General features: G+C 45.4%; 1 protein-coding gene across 2 annotated transcripts in view; it reads left to right on the top strand.

Annotated features, from left to right (window-relative positions):
- The first annotated feature begins 849 nt into the window (after nucleotides 1-849).
- The window catches only part of CYTH3 (cytohesin 3), a 115,414-nt gene continuing 97,778 nt past the window's right edge, over nucleotides 850-18,485 (top strand). For both annotated transcript variants that reach the window (XM_025378390.1, XM_025378391.1), the window contains exon 1: nucleotides 850-1,014. In XM_025378390.1, coding sequence (XP_025234175.1) covers nucleotides 981-1,014 — 34 coding nt within the window. In that variant the 5' untranslated portion in view covers nucleotides 850-980. The remainder of the gene's footprint in view (nucleotides 1,015-18,485) is intronic.

Raw genomic sequence — 18,485 nt, 5'->3', positions numbered from 1 at the left:
TGAGAGCTGAGCCCTAGGTGTGTTGGACTGGGATTCCGTTCTAATCTCACGACCACGTTCATTTACAAGCCCTGCATTTTGTTAATTTAAACATGCACTCACCAGGAGGGAAGGAGGAGAGCCTCCAATATATATAAGACAGCTGAAAGACTGGAATTATTCTGACATGCATGTCTTAGGAAGGAGAAGGCCTGATCTTTTTCTGTTTTTTTGAGACAGGGTCTCACTCTGCCACCCAGACTGGAGTGCAGTGATGCAATGATAACTCACTGCAGCCTCTGCCTACTGGGCTCAACTGACGTGACCTCATACCTCAGCCTCCCCAGTAGCTGGAACTACAAGCACACGCCACCATGCCCAGGTAATCAAAAAAATTTTCTGTAGAGACGGGGTCTCGCTATGTTACCGGGGCTGGTCTCCAACTTCTGGTCTCTAGCCATCCTCCCACCTCGGCCTCTCAAAGTATTGGAATACAGGTGTGAGCCACCGAGCCTAGCCAGGCCTGACTTCTGAATGCGTTCGTTTCCTGATCTTTTACCCCCAGTGCACGTGTATGTTGCACCCCTGGCCACTGGGTTTTGCAGAGTGCTGCGTTCCAGTGTCCGGGGCCCCACGCCCGTCCGCAGGCTACTGGAATGCTGAGGGCGAGGGGGCTTCGTTTCACTCGCACCACGTCGGCCCGCACCCCAGGGGCCGGGTCTACCGCCTCCCCCAGCGCAGACGCCGCCGGGCCCGGCCGGTCCCTGAGGGCGGGGCCGCGCGGCCCCACGCCCCACCCACTGCGAGCAGAGGCGGGGCATGGGTCACGTGACGGCACGCCGACCAGCGAGGCCCCGCCCGGCGGGAGGAGGCCCGGCCGCGACCCGGGCCGCGAGCTGAGGAGCCGCCCGGTCTCCCGCGCGCTCCCTCCGGCGGCGTCCCCAGCCCTCGGCCCCTCTGTTGCCGGCCTCCGGCTCGCCGGCTGCGAGAGTGGCCTCAAGATGGATGAAGACGGCGGCGGCGAGGGTGGTGGCGGTGAGTGTCGGAGGTGTGGCGGGCTTGCGGGCGGCCTGGGGTCGGGAGCCGGGGACCGGGGGTCGCCGGAGGAGAGGGGGTCGGAGGCAGCGGCGGCGGCGCCTGCTGGAGGCCTGAGGCGCGCCGGGCCGGAGCCGCGGCGGGGTCTCCGGGGGCCCGAGGGAGGGGGCGGGCCGGGGTCGCCGTCCACCGCTGGCGAGGGTCTGGGTACCAGGCCAGGGCTGCTGCGGGCCGGGGTCGCCCCGGAGTCTCGGGCCGGGGTTCGGGGGCCGCCCCTCTGGGGCAGGGGACCTTGCGGGGCGACCTTCCCCGCATCTTGTCGCCAAGGGCGTCCACGCCCTCCGGAGTCCGGCGTTTCGGACGCCCCCTTTCAGCTCAGGTGGGCGGAAGCGGCTGAGCCGGTGGGAAACCGGGAGGGGAAAGTTTTGCACTGGAGGCTCCTCGGGGGTACAGGAGGGGAGGGCCGGGGAACGGTTGGAAAGCGTGACAGTCTGCTTGGCTTTGGGTCAGAAACGGTCGCTGGATTTGCTCGAACGGGGAGGGGGCCAGCTGGAGTCCAGGTCAGGGTAGACGTTTTAGGAAACGGCAGACGCGACAGAGTGAGCAAAAAACTCCGTGGGGTCGAGGGTGGGGGTCACGAGCTGCACCCAGCACCGAGGCGAGACCGGAGAACCAGGTGTGCCCGGAGCCCCGTGTGCTCCCGAGTGGGTCGGATCGGTGCCCGGCGTGGCCCAGGTGGTCTTGTGCCTGACGTTCGGTTTCTTCTTGCTGGAGGAATCGTGTTTGTTGGAAATTATTTCGTGGAATACAAATGACTGCTAGGTCATGCTGGGAATTAGATTTTAAAAACAGAAGAACGTGCCTCTGTATGGAGTGGGTGTTCGCTTTGGAAAGCAAAGGGTTAATGCCCGTGTTTTTACAGGAACAGCCGAAGTTGAGGTTCTCTAGACTTTTTTTTTTTTTCTCTAAAGATCTCCTTTGAGCTGACAGAGAAATCATCAGAATCATCAGAACCCCATGTAATAAGGGAGCAGTTTAGAGAAATCTTAATTACAGGCTGCCGGAGCAGCTGCCTGTAAGAATCAGCAGGATTGAATGCTTCAGGATGAAGTGGTTCATCATCAAGGTGCCTTCTAGAATTCAAGTGCTGCTCAGAGGGTGATTTTTTTTTTTGCTGAAAGACGCGATGCAGCCAGGATGGTGGGAAGTTGGCACCCGTCATGGCATTTGGCGAGTTCAGTTCGCATAGTTGAAGCTGGGGTAGCACTGTGGCACCGAGTGGGTGTGTTGATGAAAAGGGAGCGCTGTGGAACGAAGGAGCCGAGTTGCGAACCCTCCTACAGTCAGGCTGTCCGTCTGGAGCCATGAGATCCTAAGGAATGGATTCCCGGTGGATGTCGTGTTTCCTGCCTGTCACAATTTGGGCATAGCAGTTTTCCCTTGTTAGAAAAGAAAGACAACTGTAATATGCAAACGCTGGACATTAGCGTCAAGGCAGCTAGCTGGCTTGGCAGTTTTGTTTGTAAGGTGCTTTGGGCTTTGTGAGTAAAGAAGTGTAGACTTGAAGATAAAAGCAGACATAAAGAGGAAAAAAGGCGGCTTTAATGTGCTCCAGCAATTTGCAGATCTTGAGTACTGTAACAAAGCATGATATTAAATATCAAAAGTCTTAAAACCGTCCTTGGGTTGTTAATATCTCTTCTGGGAATATATCACAGGGTAACAACCTTAAACCCCTCACATATAAAGATGTGTATTATGCTGTTTATAATAGCAAAAAATTGGAAACAGCAATGCCAAGAGTAGAGGCATGGTGAGGTAAATTATGGGAAGTTTATTGAAGTATTTTACAACCATTAAAATAAGCCGTTTTATACATCATGGTCTAAACAACATAAAAATTAGTGACATGGATTATTTTCTTTTTATATTTTCCAAGTTTCTGAAATAAGTGTGTATTCCAGATTTGAAAAAAAACTCGTCAAAGACAGGAATGTTTTAAGTGTATCATTTAATTCATCTCACTGGAACATTCAGCAATGAGGATTTATTTATTGATTACCCATCAAAATGCCAGCCAGCATGTTAGGTGCTGGAAAATAACTTTTAACCTTTATTGATTTAGTTTATTAGTAGCTTTCTCCCTTGCTGTGTGACAGACACTTAAAAATATTTTTGGCAATATTAGGATATTTATTTTTGAAACAAGTGAAAACGTTTTGAAATGAGTGATATTGTAATTATTGTATAAACTTTATGTGCTTATATTTAACTCTTGGTGGTTGGAAGTTTTGAAGTTAACATACCTCTTTACAGTTAATACCATTTAGATTTTAAAAAAATGCTTTAAAATTCATGTTTAAAAAAATAAAGTTCAGCTCTTTGAAAGAAAACCGTTTTCAGTTGCCAGCAGATTATAAAGCATAACATTTTTTGGTATATTTTTAGAGTATGGTACATAATGTTGAACAGTATCTGGGGGAGTCAGTTCGGCTTGTTTAAAAGATAGGGTAAATAATCTATTCCAACAGTAGTTATCGCAGAGGCCAAAGATAATTGAAAAGGTCTTTTTCTTTTAATGGTCAGGTTAAAAGACTTGAAAAATGGATTCCTACTTGCTGTTTTTATAAGTTAATTTAGCTTTTTGTCCACTGGATTGTTCTTTCAGTGCAAGATAAGGAGAGAGAGGATGGTGGCGTGAATGGCTGGAAGGCAGTTACAAGAGGAGGGAGTAGGGGGTTACAAGATTAGGAGAACACATTGTTCCTTACAGTGTGTGCAGAGTGTAGTTAAGGCACTTTAATTCCTTTGGGACTTTGTTGCCTTTCAGGTTTTCAAGAACAGTTCTTCAGCTAAGTCTCTACTTGGAGGGTGGCTGACTAGTTTGGCCCGTTGGGATTGTTTTCATGCCCTCTTTGGGCATCTGTCTGATGTATGGTCCTGAATGGATCATCCGTGGCAGACGAGGTGAATTAACTCTAATTGGCATTCCTCTCTCTGCCCCCTTCACTCCCTGATCAGTGTAGGTGTCTGTGCTTCAGGTAAAGAGATGCTGAGCCTTGTTCATAATAAAATACATGCAAATTAAGACTAGACTGAGCTCCCACCTTTCACCTTCAGACAGGCGATAACCCCCAAGTGTGAAAAGTCTGTTTCCAGTTTGAAACGTTTGAACGGCAAGGCCGTTTCAAACATTGACGGGTAGGAGTGTAAATTAGTCACAGGCAGGGCCAGCCCATGTCCTGTTGGCTCAGGTCCATTTCTTGCCCTTTCCCTGCAGAGACTCACCCCTGCAGGCACATTTCCCAGGCCCTTGGTCAGCTGGCTTCCGGCTGGGATTGGCCACTGGGAGCCACTGGCAGGAGGAATGGCAGGAGGAAGGACGAAAACAGGTTATTTCCCCTGGGTCTGCCTCAGGCAGAGTCTCTGGCAGGTGCCTTGTCTCCTTTTGGCTCCAGCTTCTGCCCCTTGGTCCTAGTCTTTGAGTCTTGGAAATACCTCCTCCCTTTTACCCTCTATTTGAGAAGTGGTAACAGCAGCTTGCTGTTGCTAATCTCTGGGTTATCATTTCCTGTTTGGCTTTTCAGTTTTTCCAACATGCCTGTCACTAATTCCTTATATTAAATTCCCTCTATATCAGATTCTTAAAGGGATGGTTGCTCTGGATATCTCTTTCTCTGGGTGGACCCTGATAGTTACAAGTGCTTTAGGCAGTAGCTTTAAAAATTATAGGCGTGTAAATCCTTTGACCCAGCAATCCAGTTCTAGGAATTTAACCTGCAGATATATTTGTACATGTGTGAGATAACATAGGTACGAGATTATTTATTGCCTTGAGTGTCCACCAGTAAGCAGGGAACTTATCAGATAAGTCCATACCCAGATGGTTAATGAGGTTGTAAAGTTGTAGAAAGGAACGAGGAAGCTCTTTTCTTAGTTGACGTGGAGAGATCTCCAAAATATCTTGTTAAGTTACAAGAGCAGGCTGGGTGCAGTGGCTCACACCTATAATCCCAGCACTTTGGGAGGCCAAGGCAGGTGGGTCATTTGAGGTCAGGAGTTCGAGACCAGCCTGGCCAACATGGTGAAACTCTGTCTCTACTAAAAAAAAATACAAAAATTAGCCAGGCCTGGTGGCGTGCGCCTGTAATCTCAGCTACTCGGGAGGCTGAGGCAGGAGAATTGCTTGAGCCTGGGAGGTGGAGGTTGCGGTGAGCTGAGATTATGCCATTGCACTCCAGTCTGGGCAACAGAGTGAGACTCTGTCTCAAAAAAAAAAAAAAAAAAATACAAGAGCAAAGTATAGGAAAATATGCATTGCGTGCTCCCATTCTTGTTTTTTGAAAGAGGAAGTGATGGTTGATACATGCAGATTCCCTGGAAGGTGAAACGAGGAACCAATAACAGTGGTTACCTGTTTGGGGAGGATGATGGGAACTGAGTGGATGGGGAATATATGTGGGGAGGAAACTTTTCACTGTGTGCCTTTTTATTTTTTGAAATTCAAAAAAGTTTGAATAATCTATCTTTTTCTAAAATTGGAAAGCAGTTTCATAGAAAAATAGTATGCTGGTAAGAAAACACCCATTTTACACTTTTTTTTTTTTTTTTTTTGAGACGGAGTCTTGCTCTGTGGCCCAGGCTGGAGTGCAGTGGCCAGATCTCAGCTCACTGCAAGCTCCGCCTCCCGGGTTCACGCCATTCTCCTGCCTCAGCCTCCCGAGTAGCTGGGACTACAGGCGCCTGCCACCTCGCCCGGCTAGTTTTTTGTATTTTTTAGTAGAGACGGGGTTTCACCATGTCAGCCAGGATGGTCTCGATCTCCTGACCTCGTGATCCGCCTGTCTCGGCCTCCCAAAGTGCTGGGATTACAGGCTTGAGCCACCGCGCCCGGCCCATTTTACACCTTTTTTGAGGGAATTTTTATAGATTAAAAAATATGGCCAGGCACAGTAGCTCACGCCTGTAATCCCAGCACTTTGGGGGGCTGAGGTGGGTAGATCATGAGGTCAGGAGTTCGAGACCAGCCTGGCCAATATGGTGAAACCCCGTCTCTACTAAAAAATACAAAAATTAGCCGGGCAGGCCGGGCGCGGTGGCTCAAGCCTGTAATTCCAGCACTTTGGGAGGCCGAGACGGGCGGATCACGAGGTCAGGAGATCGAGACCATCCTGGCTAACAGAGTGAAACCCCGTCTCTACTAAAAAAAAAAAAAAAAAATACAAAAAGCTAGCCGGGCAAGGTGGCGGGCGCCTGTAGTCCTAGCTACTCGGGAGGCTGAGGCAGGAGAATGGTGTGAACCCGGGAGGCGGAGCTTGCAGTGAGCTGAGATCCAGCCACTGCACTCCAGTCTGGGCGATAGAGCGAGACTTCGTCTCAAAAAAAAAAAAAAAAAAAAAATTAGCCGGGCATAGTGGCATGGGCCTGTAGTCCCAGCTGCTCGGGAGGCTGAGGCAGGAGAATTGCTTGAACCCGGGAGGCAGAGGTTGCAGTAAGCAGAGATAGTGCCACTGCCTGGCAACGGAGTGAGACTTGGTCTCAAAACAAAGAAAATATTCTGGGAAGACAGCAACAGAAAGATAACATGATATCCAGTGTAAGGTTATAAAATGTTGTCTGTTTTTCAGTCTGTAGTAAGTTAACTACTGTACTTTGGAGAGTTTAAAAAGTGGATGCTTTTAGATTATGCTTAGAGCATATTCTTCTGTAGTCATTTACTCAAATGTTGATAGTGTTTCTACCAAATACCAGGTTCTTCTGTGCATGACACAAGAGCTATTAGTGCCTGTATTATGCCATTTTTGCATTGCTCTAAAGAAATACCTAGGCCGGGCGCGGTGGCTCAAGCCTGTAATTCCAGCACTTTGGGAGGCCGAGACGGGTGGATCACGAGGTCAGGAGATCGAGACCATCCTGGCTAACATGGTGAAACCCCGTCTCTACTAAAAAATACAAAAAACTAGCGGGGCAAGGTGGCGGGCGCCTGTAGTCCCAGCTACTCGGGAGGCTGAGGCAGGAGAATGGCGTGAACCCAGGAGGCGGAGCTTGCAGTGAGCTGAGATCCGGCCACTGCACTCCAGCCTGGGCAACAAAGCGAGACTCCGTCTCAAAAAAAAAAAAAAAAAAAGAAATACCTGAGCCTGGCTTGTATATAAAGAAACGAGGTTTCACGGACTCATGGTTCTGCAGGCTGCACAGGCATGGTGCCAAGATCTGCTCGGCTTCTGGGGAGGCCTCAGGGAGCTTTTTACTCATAGTGGAAGGTGAAGCAGGATCAGGCACATCACATGGCCAGCGCAGGAGCAAGAGGGAAGAAATGCCACACCCTTAAACGACCAGCTCTCAGGGGTCCTCACTCACTATTGCAAGGGCAGCACTGAGCCATGAAGGATCTGCCTCCATGATCCAGTCGCCTCCCCTCCAACATTGGGGATTACAGTTCAACATGAGATTTGGGCGGGGCATGTATCAAAACTGTATCAGTGCCTAATGGTGGTGAATATGGCAGATAAATTTCCCATGTTCATGAAGCTCATGTTTAGATGGAGAGACAGACAAAAGAGGTAAACAGCTATCTATAAAGTAATCACATATTATGCTAGGTGTGTTAAAGGAAATCAACAAGAGGTTGAGGAAGAGAAAGTGTGGGATGGGAGAAGTGTAGGGAAAGCCCGTGGCCAGGCAAGGCTTCTGAGGAAATGCCCTTCGAGTGCAAGCTATAGGGATAGTGGACCAGACAGAAGGAAAGGCATGGAGCTGGCAAGAGCTGAGTATTCTAGAGAATTAAAAGCAGCTTTGTGTGGCTTGAACAGACAGTGAAGCGGGAGAGATAGGCTGGGGCCATGTCAGGCATTCAGTAGCTAAGGAATGCAGATTTTATTCTAAGTACGTGAAGCTGCTGAAAGATTTTTAAACAGGAATATCTCCTTTGATTTACATTTCAATAATTTTAGCTAATATTTGCTCGATGCTGTATGTCCTGCGTACTTTCTATGTCTTAATTTATTAATTCTTCATAATATTACTATTTACAGATTGGAAAATGGAGGCATAGGGAAGCTAAATAATTTGTCTCAGATTTCACAGCTAGCAAGTGGTGGAGCTGCGATTCGAACGCAGGCCTTCTGTTTCAGAATCCGTACTCTCAACTACTGCCCCCTGCTTTTTAAAGAAGCATATTCTTGACTCCTGAGTGGAGAATGGATTGGAGGAGGAGAAGGGAGGACTTGGGAGAAGAGAGTTGTTGCAGTGGTTCAGGTCAGAGTTACAGGGGCTTGGTGGGTTAGGGTGGTAGTGGAAAATATGGAGGGAAGATACATATAAAACACATCTGCATAAAACATACAGAAAAATACAAAGAATAATGAAACCAGCACTCTTATTCCCACTACTCATAATTGACATAATAGCTGTCAATGTTCTGTTGCATTTTTTAGGTCTATTTTTTAAAAAATAAAGCATTACTGGTAAGTCTCTCCATCTCAGTATATTGTGGTGGTGTTCTTCCAGTTGCTCAGACCAAAATTTTGGTGCCATCTTTCATTTCTTTTGCCTTAAGCCTTCTGACGGTTCTCCCATTGTCATCCTTGTTCACACTGTAGCCAGGGCGATTCCCTTTGACACTTAGGTCATGTCACTCCTCGCTTAAAGTTTGCTCTTTCCTCGGTTTATTCAGAATCCTATTCTCAGACCTTACCGTGGCCTACACGCTGTAGTTTAGGAGGCTGCAAGCTCTTCTTTTTTCTTTTTTGAAATGGAGTCTTGCTCTGTCACCTGGGCCGGAGTGCAGTGGAGCGATCTCGGCTCACTGCAACCTCTGCCTCCTGGGTTCAAGCGATTCTCCTACCTCAGCCTCCTGAGTAGCTGGGATTACAGGCGTGTGCCACCACCCCTGGCTAATTTTTTGTAAATTTTTTTTTTTTCTAGTAGAGACAGGGTTTCACCATATTGGCCAGGCGGATCTCGAACTCCTGACCTCGTGATCTGCCCGCCTCGGCCTCCCAAAGTGCTGGGAATACAGGCGTGAGCCACTATGCCCGGCCAAGCTTTTTTAAATAAAAGGGCCAGATAGTAAACCTTGTAGGCTTTGTGGGTCACATACGGTCTCTGTCACAAGTCTTTTTTTTTTTTTTTTCCATAACCTTTTCAATATGTAAAAAAACATTCTGACCTTGGGGACTGCCCTTGACCACTACTCTAGTCCCCTGCTATCTCTGACATTTCCCATCACTCCTCTCCTGTTTCCTCCCTGACTCTGGTCTGTCTCATTGGTCTCCTTGCCAAGCACACTCCTGCCTCAGTGCCTTTGCACTTGCTTCCCCTGTAGTGGTTTCCTCTCAGATACCTGCATGTGGTGTATTCTTGCCTCTTTCAAGTTTCTGCTCAAATGTTTCCTTATCACAGAAGTCTTCCTTGACCACCTGTCTAAAATCACATTCATTGTTACTCCCAGCTTTATTTTTCTTCCTTAGCACGTGTCACCCCTTACCTATTATCTATGTGTTTCTTTTCTCTTAGAATATGAGTTCTATGAAAGTAAGAGTATTTTCTGCTTTTATCCACAGTTGTATCTCCAAGATCTAGGACAGTGCTTGGGACATGGTAGCCTTTCAGTAAATATTTGTTAATAAATATTGAATAAAGTTGAAGTCACTTTTGTCTAGCAATCCTTGGTCCTTTTGCTTTTTGCTTTCATGTTTCCTAGAGGCACCATTATGAATTTGATATGGGGCTCTCTGGTGTATGGTGCTTTTGTTTGTTTTTTGAGATGGAGTCTCACTCTGTCACCCAGGCTGGAGTGCAGTGGTGTGATCTTAGCTCACTGCAACCTCCATCTGCTAGGTTCAAGCGATTCTTCTGCCTCAGCCTCCCAAGTAGCTGGGATTACAGGTGGGTGCCACTACACCCAGCTAATTTTTGTATTTTTAGTAGAGACAGTATCTCAGTATCTCACCATGTTGGCCAGGCTGGTCTCGAACTCCTGACCACAAATGATCCACTCGCTTTGGCCTCCCAAAGTGCTTGGATTACAGGCATGAGCCACCGTGCCTGGCCTGGTATATGTTTCATACTTTAACAGATGTGCATGTGCCTCCATAAGCAATGTACAGGTCTTTTTTTTCCCTCTCTTTTGATACGGAGTTTCGCTCTTGTTGCCCAGGCTGGAGTGCAATGGTGCGATCTTGGTTCACTGCAACCTCTGCCTCCCTGATTCAAGCGATTCTCCTGCCTCAGCCTCCCGAGTAGCTGGGATTACAGGTGCCCGCCACCATGCCCAGCTAATTTTTTGCATTTTTAGTAAAGATGGGGTTTCACCATGTTGGCCAGGCTGGTCTTGAACTCTGACCTCAGATGATCCGCCCACCTCGGCCTTCCAAAGTGCTGGGATTACAGGTGTGAGCAACCGTACTCGGCCCTAATTTGTTTTAAAAAGTTTGTAAAGCCAAGATCACACAGTATGTAATCTTCTGCAGCTTGCATTAGAGATTATCTTTGTGATTATATATAGACCTTGTTTATTTTAATTGTGATCACGTTTTGTCTATATTGTCTTGTGTTGAACTTTTTTTTTGTTTTTTTTTGAAGACAGTGTCCTTACTGTGTTGCCCAGGCTGGAGCACAGTGGTGTGATCTTGGCTCACTGCAACCTCCACCTCCCGGGTTCAAGCCGTTCTTCTGCCTTAGCCACTTGAGTAGCTAGGATTACAGGCTTGCAACACCATGCCCTACTAAATTTTTTGCATTTTTAATAGAGACAGGTTTTTGCTATGTTGGCCAGGCTGATCTCGAACTCCTGACCTCAAGTGATCCGCCTGCCTTGGCCTCCCAAAGTGCTGGGATTACAGGTGTGAGCCACCGGATTTAGCCCTGTGTTGAACTTGTTAATGTCAGTGTTACACTGGTGGTGGTACAAACGGCACTGAGGTGAGCTCCTTAGTCTTCTCTCCCCTCACAGTTTATCTAGAGTATATTTCTGGAATTGCAGTTGTGAGTTATAGGCATGCTTCAGTTTTAATAGATAACAGATTGCTTTCTCATTAGGGGCTTGTGAATAGTGTGATTTCCCAGCATTGTAATGAGCACACAGTGTTTGCCTTACTTTTAAATGTTTGCCTATCTCATGAGTAAGAAATGATGTATTGTTTTAATTTGTGTTGCTTTATAGTGATGAAATATATTTTTTAAAACTTTTATATTAGGTTCAGGGGTACATGTGAAGGTTTGTTGTAAGTGAGCTCTTGTTACGGGATAGAATGTATTTTGGAGAATCAGATGGACATACTGTCAGCTTGGTGAAGGTTTAGAGGTACAGGAACTGCAGGAATCAAATATGACTAGGTTTCTGGCTTGGTAGTGGTGTTGCTTAATGAATGGGAAAGAACTATTTTGAGGGTTCATTTCTTTGTTTTTTGGGTCAAAAATATCTTTACTTTGCCTCCACTTAAAATTTTTTTGTTACAGAGTCGCACTCTGTTGCCCAGGCTGGAGAGCAGTGATGCCATCATAGCTTACTGTAGCCTTGAACTCCTGGGCTCAAGCAGTCCTCCTGCCTCAGCCTCCCGAGTAGCTGGGACTACAGGCATGTACCACTGTGCTAAGCTTGCCTCTGTTTTTGAAGGATAGTTTCATCAGGATTATAGTTGTAGGCTTTCAAGTTAATTTCTTGCAATTTTTAATTTTTTGGTAAAGATGGGAGGTCTCACTGTGTTGCTCAGGCTGGTGTTGAACTACTGGCCTCAAGTGATCCAAAGTGTTGGGATTACAGGCATCAGCCACTGAGCCTGGCCTTCCTGCAGCATTTCGAAGGGGTAATTTGATTGCCTTCTGGCTTCCATTGATTCTGTGGAGAAGTGAGCTGCATCAGTCTTACTGTCACTCTTTTCCAGTTAGTGTTTTTTCTTCCCTTTAGGCTGCTTTTAAGATGTTCTCTTTGGGTTTGGTTTTCAGCTGTTATGTGGTGTGTCCAGATGTGGTTTTCCTCAAATGTATCCTGCTTGGGATTAGTTGTTCTTTTTCTTTTTGGCAGTGCTGTGACAAAGCTTGATCTTAAATTAGATTTACAGAATTCTTGTTCATTATCTCTTCATTGATTGCTTCTGCTGCATTTCCTATCTCATCTCCTTCCAGGACTAATTACCTGTACATTAAATGTGTCCTCTGTGTTGTGTCCTGTATGTCTTAGATTCTTTTTTTTTTTTTTTTTTGAGACAGAGTCTTGCTCTGTCGCCCAGGCTGGAGTGCAGTGGCCGGATCTCAGCTCACTGCAAGCTCCGCCTCCCGGGTTTACGCCATTCTCCTGCCTCAGCCTCCCGAGTAGCTGGGACTACAGGCGCCTGCCACCTCACCTGGCTAGTTTTTTGTATTTTTAGTAGAGACGGGGTTTCACCGTGTTAGCCAGGATGGTCTCCATCTCCTGACCTTGTGATCCGCCCGTCTCAGCCTCCCAAAGTGCTGGGATTACAGGCTTGAGCCACCGCGCCCGGCCATGTCTTAGATTCTTTTCTGTATTCTTTATGCCTTTGCCTCTCTGTGGTTCATTCTATATCTTCTTCTGACTTATATTCCATTGTACTAATCCTTTCTTCAACTGTAATTGCTGTTAAACTCATTTATTGAGTTCTTAATTTCCATTATTGTCTTTTCCAGTTTTCTTGATTTTTTTTTTTAAGATTCCAATTTTCTGCTGGCATTTTTTATCTTGTCAACTGCTTTATTAAACAAATCACAGTTAAAGTCTGTGTCTGATAACTCCGATATTTGGATGCCTTGTGAGTGAGCGTGTTCTGTTGTCTGTTTTCGCTTTTATTTTTGTAGAGCAAGCGTCTCAATATGTTTCCCAGACTGGTCTTGAACTCCTGCCTCAAATGATCTGCCTGCCTCAGCCTCCAGAGGTGCTGGGATTACAGGCCTGAGCCACCTCACCTGGCCGGAACATCACTTTAAAATTATGAGGCTTGGTCTATTCTGGTTTACCCTTCTCCTAGGTTATAGCCTTCAGTGGTTCCCATTGAAAGCTTGGGATGCTTCCCAGGGCCTCTTCTACTTGGCAAGCCCCTGAACTCTAATTTTTGTCCCCTCAGTCCCCTAAGACTGGTGGCTATTCTGCTGACCTTCTTGGATTCTCAGTCACTTGATTCTGTTTGGTATTTTGGCTTCCCAGCTTCTGCTGTGAATTGGCAAATCCCTCAAGGAGAAAAGTGGCCCCGGTGATTGGACTCACTTCTCTGCACTCCCCTTTTCTCTCTGGAATCCTGGCCTCCAGAGTCCTCACTGCATGGGTAGCTCTCTGATGCCTTCAAACAGTTGTTTCTAATAATTTGTTCAGCTTTTTAAGTTGTTCTTGGCAGAAAGGTTGGTCTACAATGAGCTAGTCAGCTTTTTACTGGAAGCAGACTCTCAGGAATTCAATTTTGCTATTTAAAATGGACTTGTCAGTGAGATATCCTAGTGGAGATGGTAGATAGGCAGTTGACTGTGTCAGTCTGCTGCTCAGAAGACTAATTTGGGTAGGAGATAAACATTGGGAAGATTTTAATTCATGTGAGTGGATGAGCTCACATGGGAAGAGAGTTGAGAGAGGAGAAAAATCCTAGGACTGAGGACAATGCAGCAAAGCTGACTGGCAAGGTAACCAGTGAGGCCCAGGAAGCCTTGAAGATTGTGTGGCATTGCAGAAGAGAGAAGGAGTGATCAGCTGTGTTGAATGCACTTAGAGACGGCCTAAAATGGGATGGAGACATGTCTACTGGACTTGGTGATGTTAAAGAAAAACAGTTTGGGGAGAGGCAGGGAGCTAGCTAGACTGGAATGGGCTAAGGAGCTAGTGGGCGAAGGTGTGTCTTTGCTGAAGGAAAGGCACGTGCCATGGGCCTTAATTGGAAATGTGGCATGTTATGAGAATAGAGGGGAAGCCCGCATGGCTGGAGCTAAGTGAGGGAAGGGTATGTCTGTTTTGCAGTGAAATATTTCTCAGGAAGTTTTCACAGGAGACCAGTAATAATTTATATCAGGCAGGTTAGAATAATAATGCTGTTTGCATTCTCACACTCTTTTTTCTTTTTTTTTTTTTTTTTTTGAGACGGAGTCTCGCTCTGTCGCCCAGGCTGGATTGCAGTGGCCCGATCTCGGCTCACTGCAAGCTCCGCCTCCCGGGTTCACGCCATTCTCCTGCCTCAGCCTCCCGAGTAGCTGGGACTACAGGCGCCCGCCACCACGCCCGGCTAGTTTTTTGTATCTTTTAGTAGAGACGGGGTTTCATCGTGTTAGCCAGGATGGTCTCGATCGCCTGACCTCGTGATCCGCCCGTCTCGGCCTCCCAAAGTGCTGGGATTACAGGCTTGAGCCACCGCGCCCGGCCCTCACACTCTTAATATAAGTAACTTTGGGAGAGGTAGATCAGTTTTAAGAAATTATTGGCAGATCCTTTAGAAAGCGGGTTTGTCAGCCTGTAATGTAGGACTATTGCAACTTTTGAAATGAAATGAAATTAAAAAAATAGGTTTTGTCAAAGTATCCTAAAAGCTACTTAAGATATGTTAAATATTGGCTGGGCACGGTGGCTCACGCTTGTAATCCCAGCACTTTGGGAGGCCGAGGAGGGTGGATCACCTGAGATTGGGAGTTCGACACCAGCCTGACCACATGGAGAAACTCTGTCTCTACTAAAAATACAAAATGAGCCAGGTGTGGTGGTGCATGCCTGTAATCCTAGCTACTCAGGAGGCTGAGGCAGGAGAATCGCTTGAACCTGGGAGGCAGAGGTTCTGGTGAGCCGAGAACACGCCATTGCACTCCAGCCTGGGCAACAAGAGTGAAAATCTGTCTCAAAAAAAAAAAAAAAAAAAAAATATATATATATATATATATATATGTATGTAAAATATTTTGAGTTTGTGAGGAAAATAGTAAATCATTTAAATGAGAGTAGAAAATACATGACTCTCCATCCTGATTTTTGAAGTTAACCAAACAAACTTTTTATAGTTAATGTCAAGTACCCAGTTAACGTAGAATAGATACAAGATTCTGTAGTGCTTTATAATTTGGCTGGAGCCAATACAGCAAGCATTTATTTCAGATAAATATCTTTTCAGTATTATGTAAATATTAGAGGAGAGTCACCTGAGTCAATTTCAGTTGGCCAAGAAGATTTTTTGATTTACTTTCCTAGAGCAAATTTACTCTTTTAGCTGACTTGGTTTTTAGTAAGTCACCAGGAACACTGTTCAAATAGGAGAGAATAAAAGTTCCTGCTTTAAACTCTCAACAGGGCTATTGTTAATTACTGTAGTCTTCTTTTGAAAAACTTATGTCTGTAATTAATAAAATCAGCAATTTGCTATAAAACAAAACATTTGGATGATGATCAGAAAGTATTTCCCAATATCTAGGTAATTCGTGATTTTTTTGTCCCCAAGTTTTCATCCAGATGTTTGGCAATGTGTAGACACAGCCTTACTGCAACTTTCTAATTCACTTTCATGGGAACATATAATATTCTCCGTTTATTTTGGACAGCAGAGTTTCCTTTTTCTCTGGACAGATACATATGAAACACATGCTCTTTGAGTGGAGTTTGTGGCCCTCTGAGAATTCTCTGAAGGAGGAAATGGGTTGACCTATTCGGTTGCTATGAAGTAAAAACAATCTTGTTTTCATTTTTTAGTGAACATCTGGGTTGCATTTATTTCACATTCTGGAGGTTCTGTAAAACCACAATTTGATAATATGAGGGTTCATTAAAGCAGTAATTACTGAGCTATTTTTATAGTTGATTCAAGAATTAGGGTGGCTGATAGACTTTAAACAATATTTTTTTCCTTTCTGTAAAATGTAAGTTAAATAACAACTCTTGATTTGAAACCATAAAATGGGACGTAGATATTTTGCAGGGCAGAAGAAGCATTGATCAACCAGTTTATTTCTCTGTTGCCCGTTGCTGTGTATCTTGTGGTCATTGTTATAGCCATATTTAACTCTGTGTAGAAGACATTGTTGATGCCCTATTGCAAATCCACCCTTCTTTGCTTCCTTGCCCACAGAACCATGAATTGTTTAGCTATTTACCCATCAGGGAAGAGGACTTTATCACCACAAAGAGCTATATCTTAAACGGTCTAAGCAGCTGGGATAATCCCTCTTTCTTTATCCGTGAGTGGAGGAGAGGTGGAAGTGTCATCCAAGTCTGGCCAACGTGCAGGGCAGTTTACAGGGAGATTTCTCCAAGAAGTTTCTTCCTTCCCAATAAATATATGAGGAGTTGCGTTTCTTTTCTTTTTTTTTTTTTTTGAGACTGGATCTTGCTCTGTCTCCTATGCCAGAGTGCAGTGGCATGATCATGGCTCTTTGCAGCCTCAACCTCCTTGGCTCAAGTGATCCCTCCACCTCAGCTTCTCAACTAGCTAGGCCCTCACCACCACGCTCAGCTAATTTAAAAATATTTTTTGAAAAAGAAATATTTTTTGTAGAGACAAGATCTTGCTACATTGCCCAGGCTGGTCCTAAACTCCTGGCCTTAAGTGATCCATCCGGGAGTGAGCAACCGTGCCCAGCCCCGTTGCATTTCTTATGCTAGACCTCATTGGGCCTGGATGAGTAGCCAGCTTGCATTCACAATGGCTCTTAATTAAGCCTGTCCATTTCCAAGCCCATACCCTGAGGATGACCAGCGGAATTCTAGATGGTGCTGTTGCTGAATTTCACCCACCCAGGAACCTTCCTGCCTCCACATTTCCCGTCATGTGGGGCAGTAAATACCCCTCTTGTTTAAATGATTGAGCAGCAGTGTACTGTAACTTGGAGCTCAAGGCATCTGGCGTGATACCGGCTGTTCTCTCATTCATTCAGTAAGGATCTCCTCGCCATAGAGTGCAAAGAGAAAAACACCTTTTCTCTTCCATAAATATTCATTAAGCATATAAATATTACTTTAAGAACTTAGCTAGGTTATATTTTCTTTTTGAGATTAACACTTTCTCCCCTTTTAATAAAACAAAATATATTTTCATATTCTTAGAAATACTTTAATAATTTCATTTGGCAAATCTTTATTTTAACATGTCCATTTAGAAAAATGCAGTAATCAAAGGTGGCATACATTGGCAATTTAATATTCTGTTAGAAGACAGGACTTCCTTTTAGTTCTTCACAGAGAGGAAATAAGAATGCCCTTTCCAAGTTTCAGTAATTAGATTAAAATTTTTTTGAGTTGAGAAAGGATCAGACAAATGAATTCAGTTTTGTTTGTGTTAGAGTATGGGAAAATTGAAGAATTTTAGTGTCTTTTGAATGTTTGGCCTGTTCACATGATGAGGCTGTATTTCCCAGGCGTGGGAGGATGAGCGATTGTAGACTTTGATTCAGTATATGACCACCCTTCTGAGAGCATGACACATTTCGAGAATAAGTGATGCCTTTCATTGCCTTATGTAAAAAGAATCTTCACGTTGGATAAGTCTTCTTCTAAAGTGTTGCATTTTCTCGGGAATCACAGGGTGTCTGTTACGGACTGTGTTCCTGAAATTTAGTTTGAAGTAGTGGTTAAGCTGTATACTAGTCAGATGGTTACTAGGATGTTCCAGTTTTCACAAAAGAAAGTCAGATGCCTTCTTTCCTTCCTTTTTGTGGTCAGACTGGTCTTGAAGTCTGCTAGCTGTTACTCCCCACACATTGTCCCGCTGGCACTCACTCTTGATGACAGCTCACGGAGGGAGCAGAGTCCAAATGGATGCACTGTGTCCTGCCCTCCCTTGGCTCCCCTATTAGTTGCTCTGCCTCACAAGTGCCCAGTAATTTGGCTGGACAGCAGAACATGACTTTAATTTTTTTAATCTGGAAAGAACATAAGCTATTTCCCCTAGATTCTGCTGCTATTAGTACTTGGATATTTGTTTTAGGATTTAAGTCTCTATTACCTTCCCACTGCTTCCACCCCTCCCCACTTTTCCCTTCTCAGTAGAAGAGTCTGGGGGCTTCTCTCTTTGCATGTCTTCCTGTCAAGTATTACCTATTATCCTGGTAAGACCTGACTGTCTTGCATCTACAGGTAATGAAGACCATCTATTTCAGAAGTCTTTTGTTAAGTTCTGCACTAAAACTTTTATCTCCCATTTCCGTTTTACCTGTAAAGAGTAGCAAAGAGTTTGTGTCTTCAGAGAGAAGTCCACTATCCTAGTCCTTCCAGCCACCTTGGGGTTTGGTGTGGCCTGCCTAAGAGTTCCACAAGTGGGAGTGTGCTCTAGGGCCCCCTGCCTGAACAGAGAGAATATCCCAGCAGAAGTTCTCGAGTGTCAGGACTTGGTGTAGGTGGTTTTATCTTGGTTTCAGCCATCAAGAAATGTAGTTGATTGGATCAGTGACTGGGAATTTCAGGAACAGATTTTACAGGAGTGCCGTTTCCTTAGAGTTGTAAAGTTATTGACAGGGCCATTTCAACTTTGGTTAAAGAGATTAAAGGTTGGCCGGGGCAGTGG

Source organism: Theropithecus gelada, chromosome 3, assembly GCF_003255815.1.
Source record: "Theropithecus gelada isolate Dixy chromosome 3, Tgel_1.0, whole genome shotgun sequence".
Lineage (NCBI taxonomy): Eukaryota > Metazoa > Chordata > Mammalia > Primates > Cercopithecidae > Theropithecus > Theropithecus gelada.
Note: the sequence above shows the minus strand (reverse complement) of the source record. Positions and strands in the feature narration are given on the sequence as shown.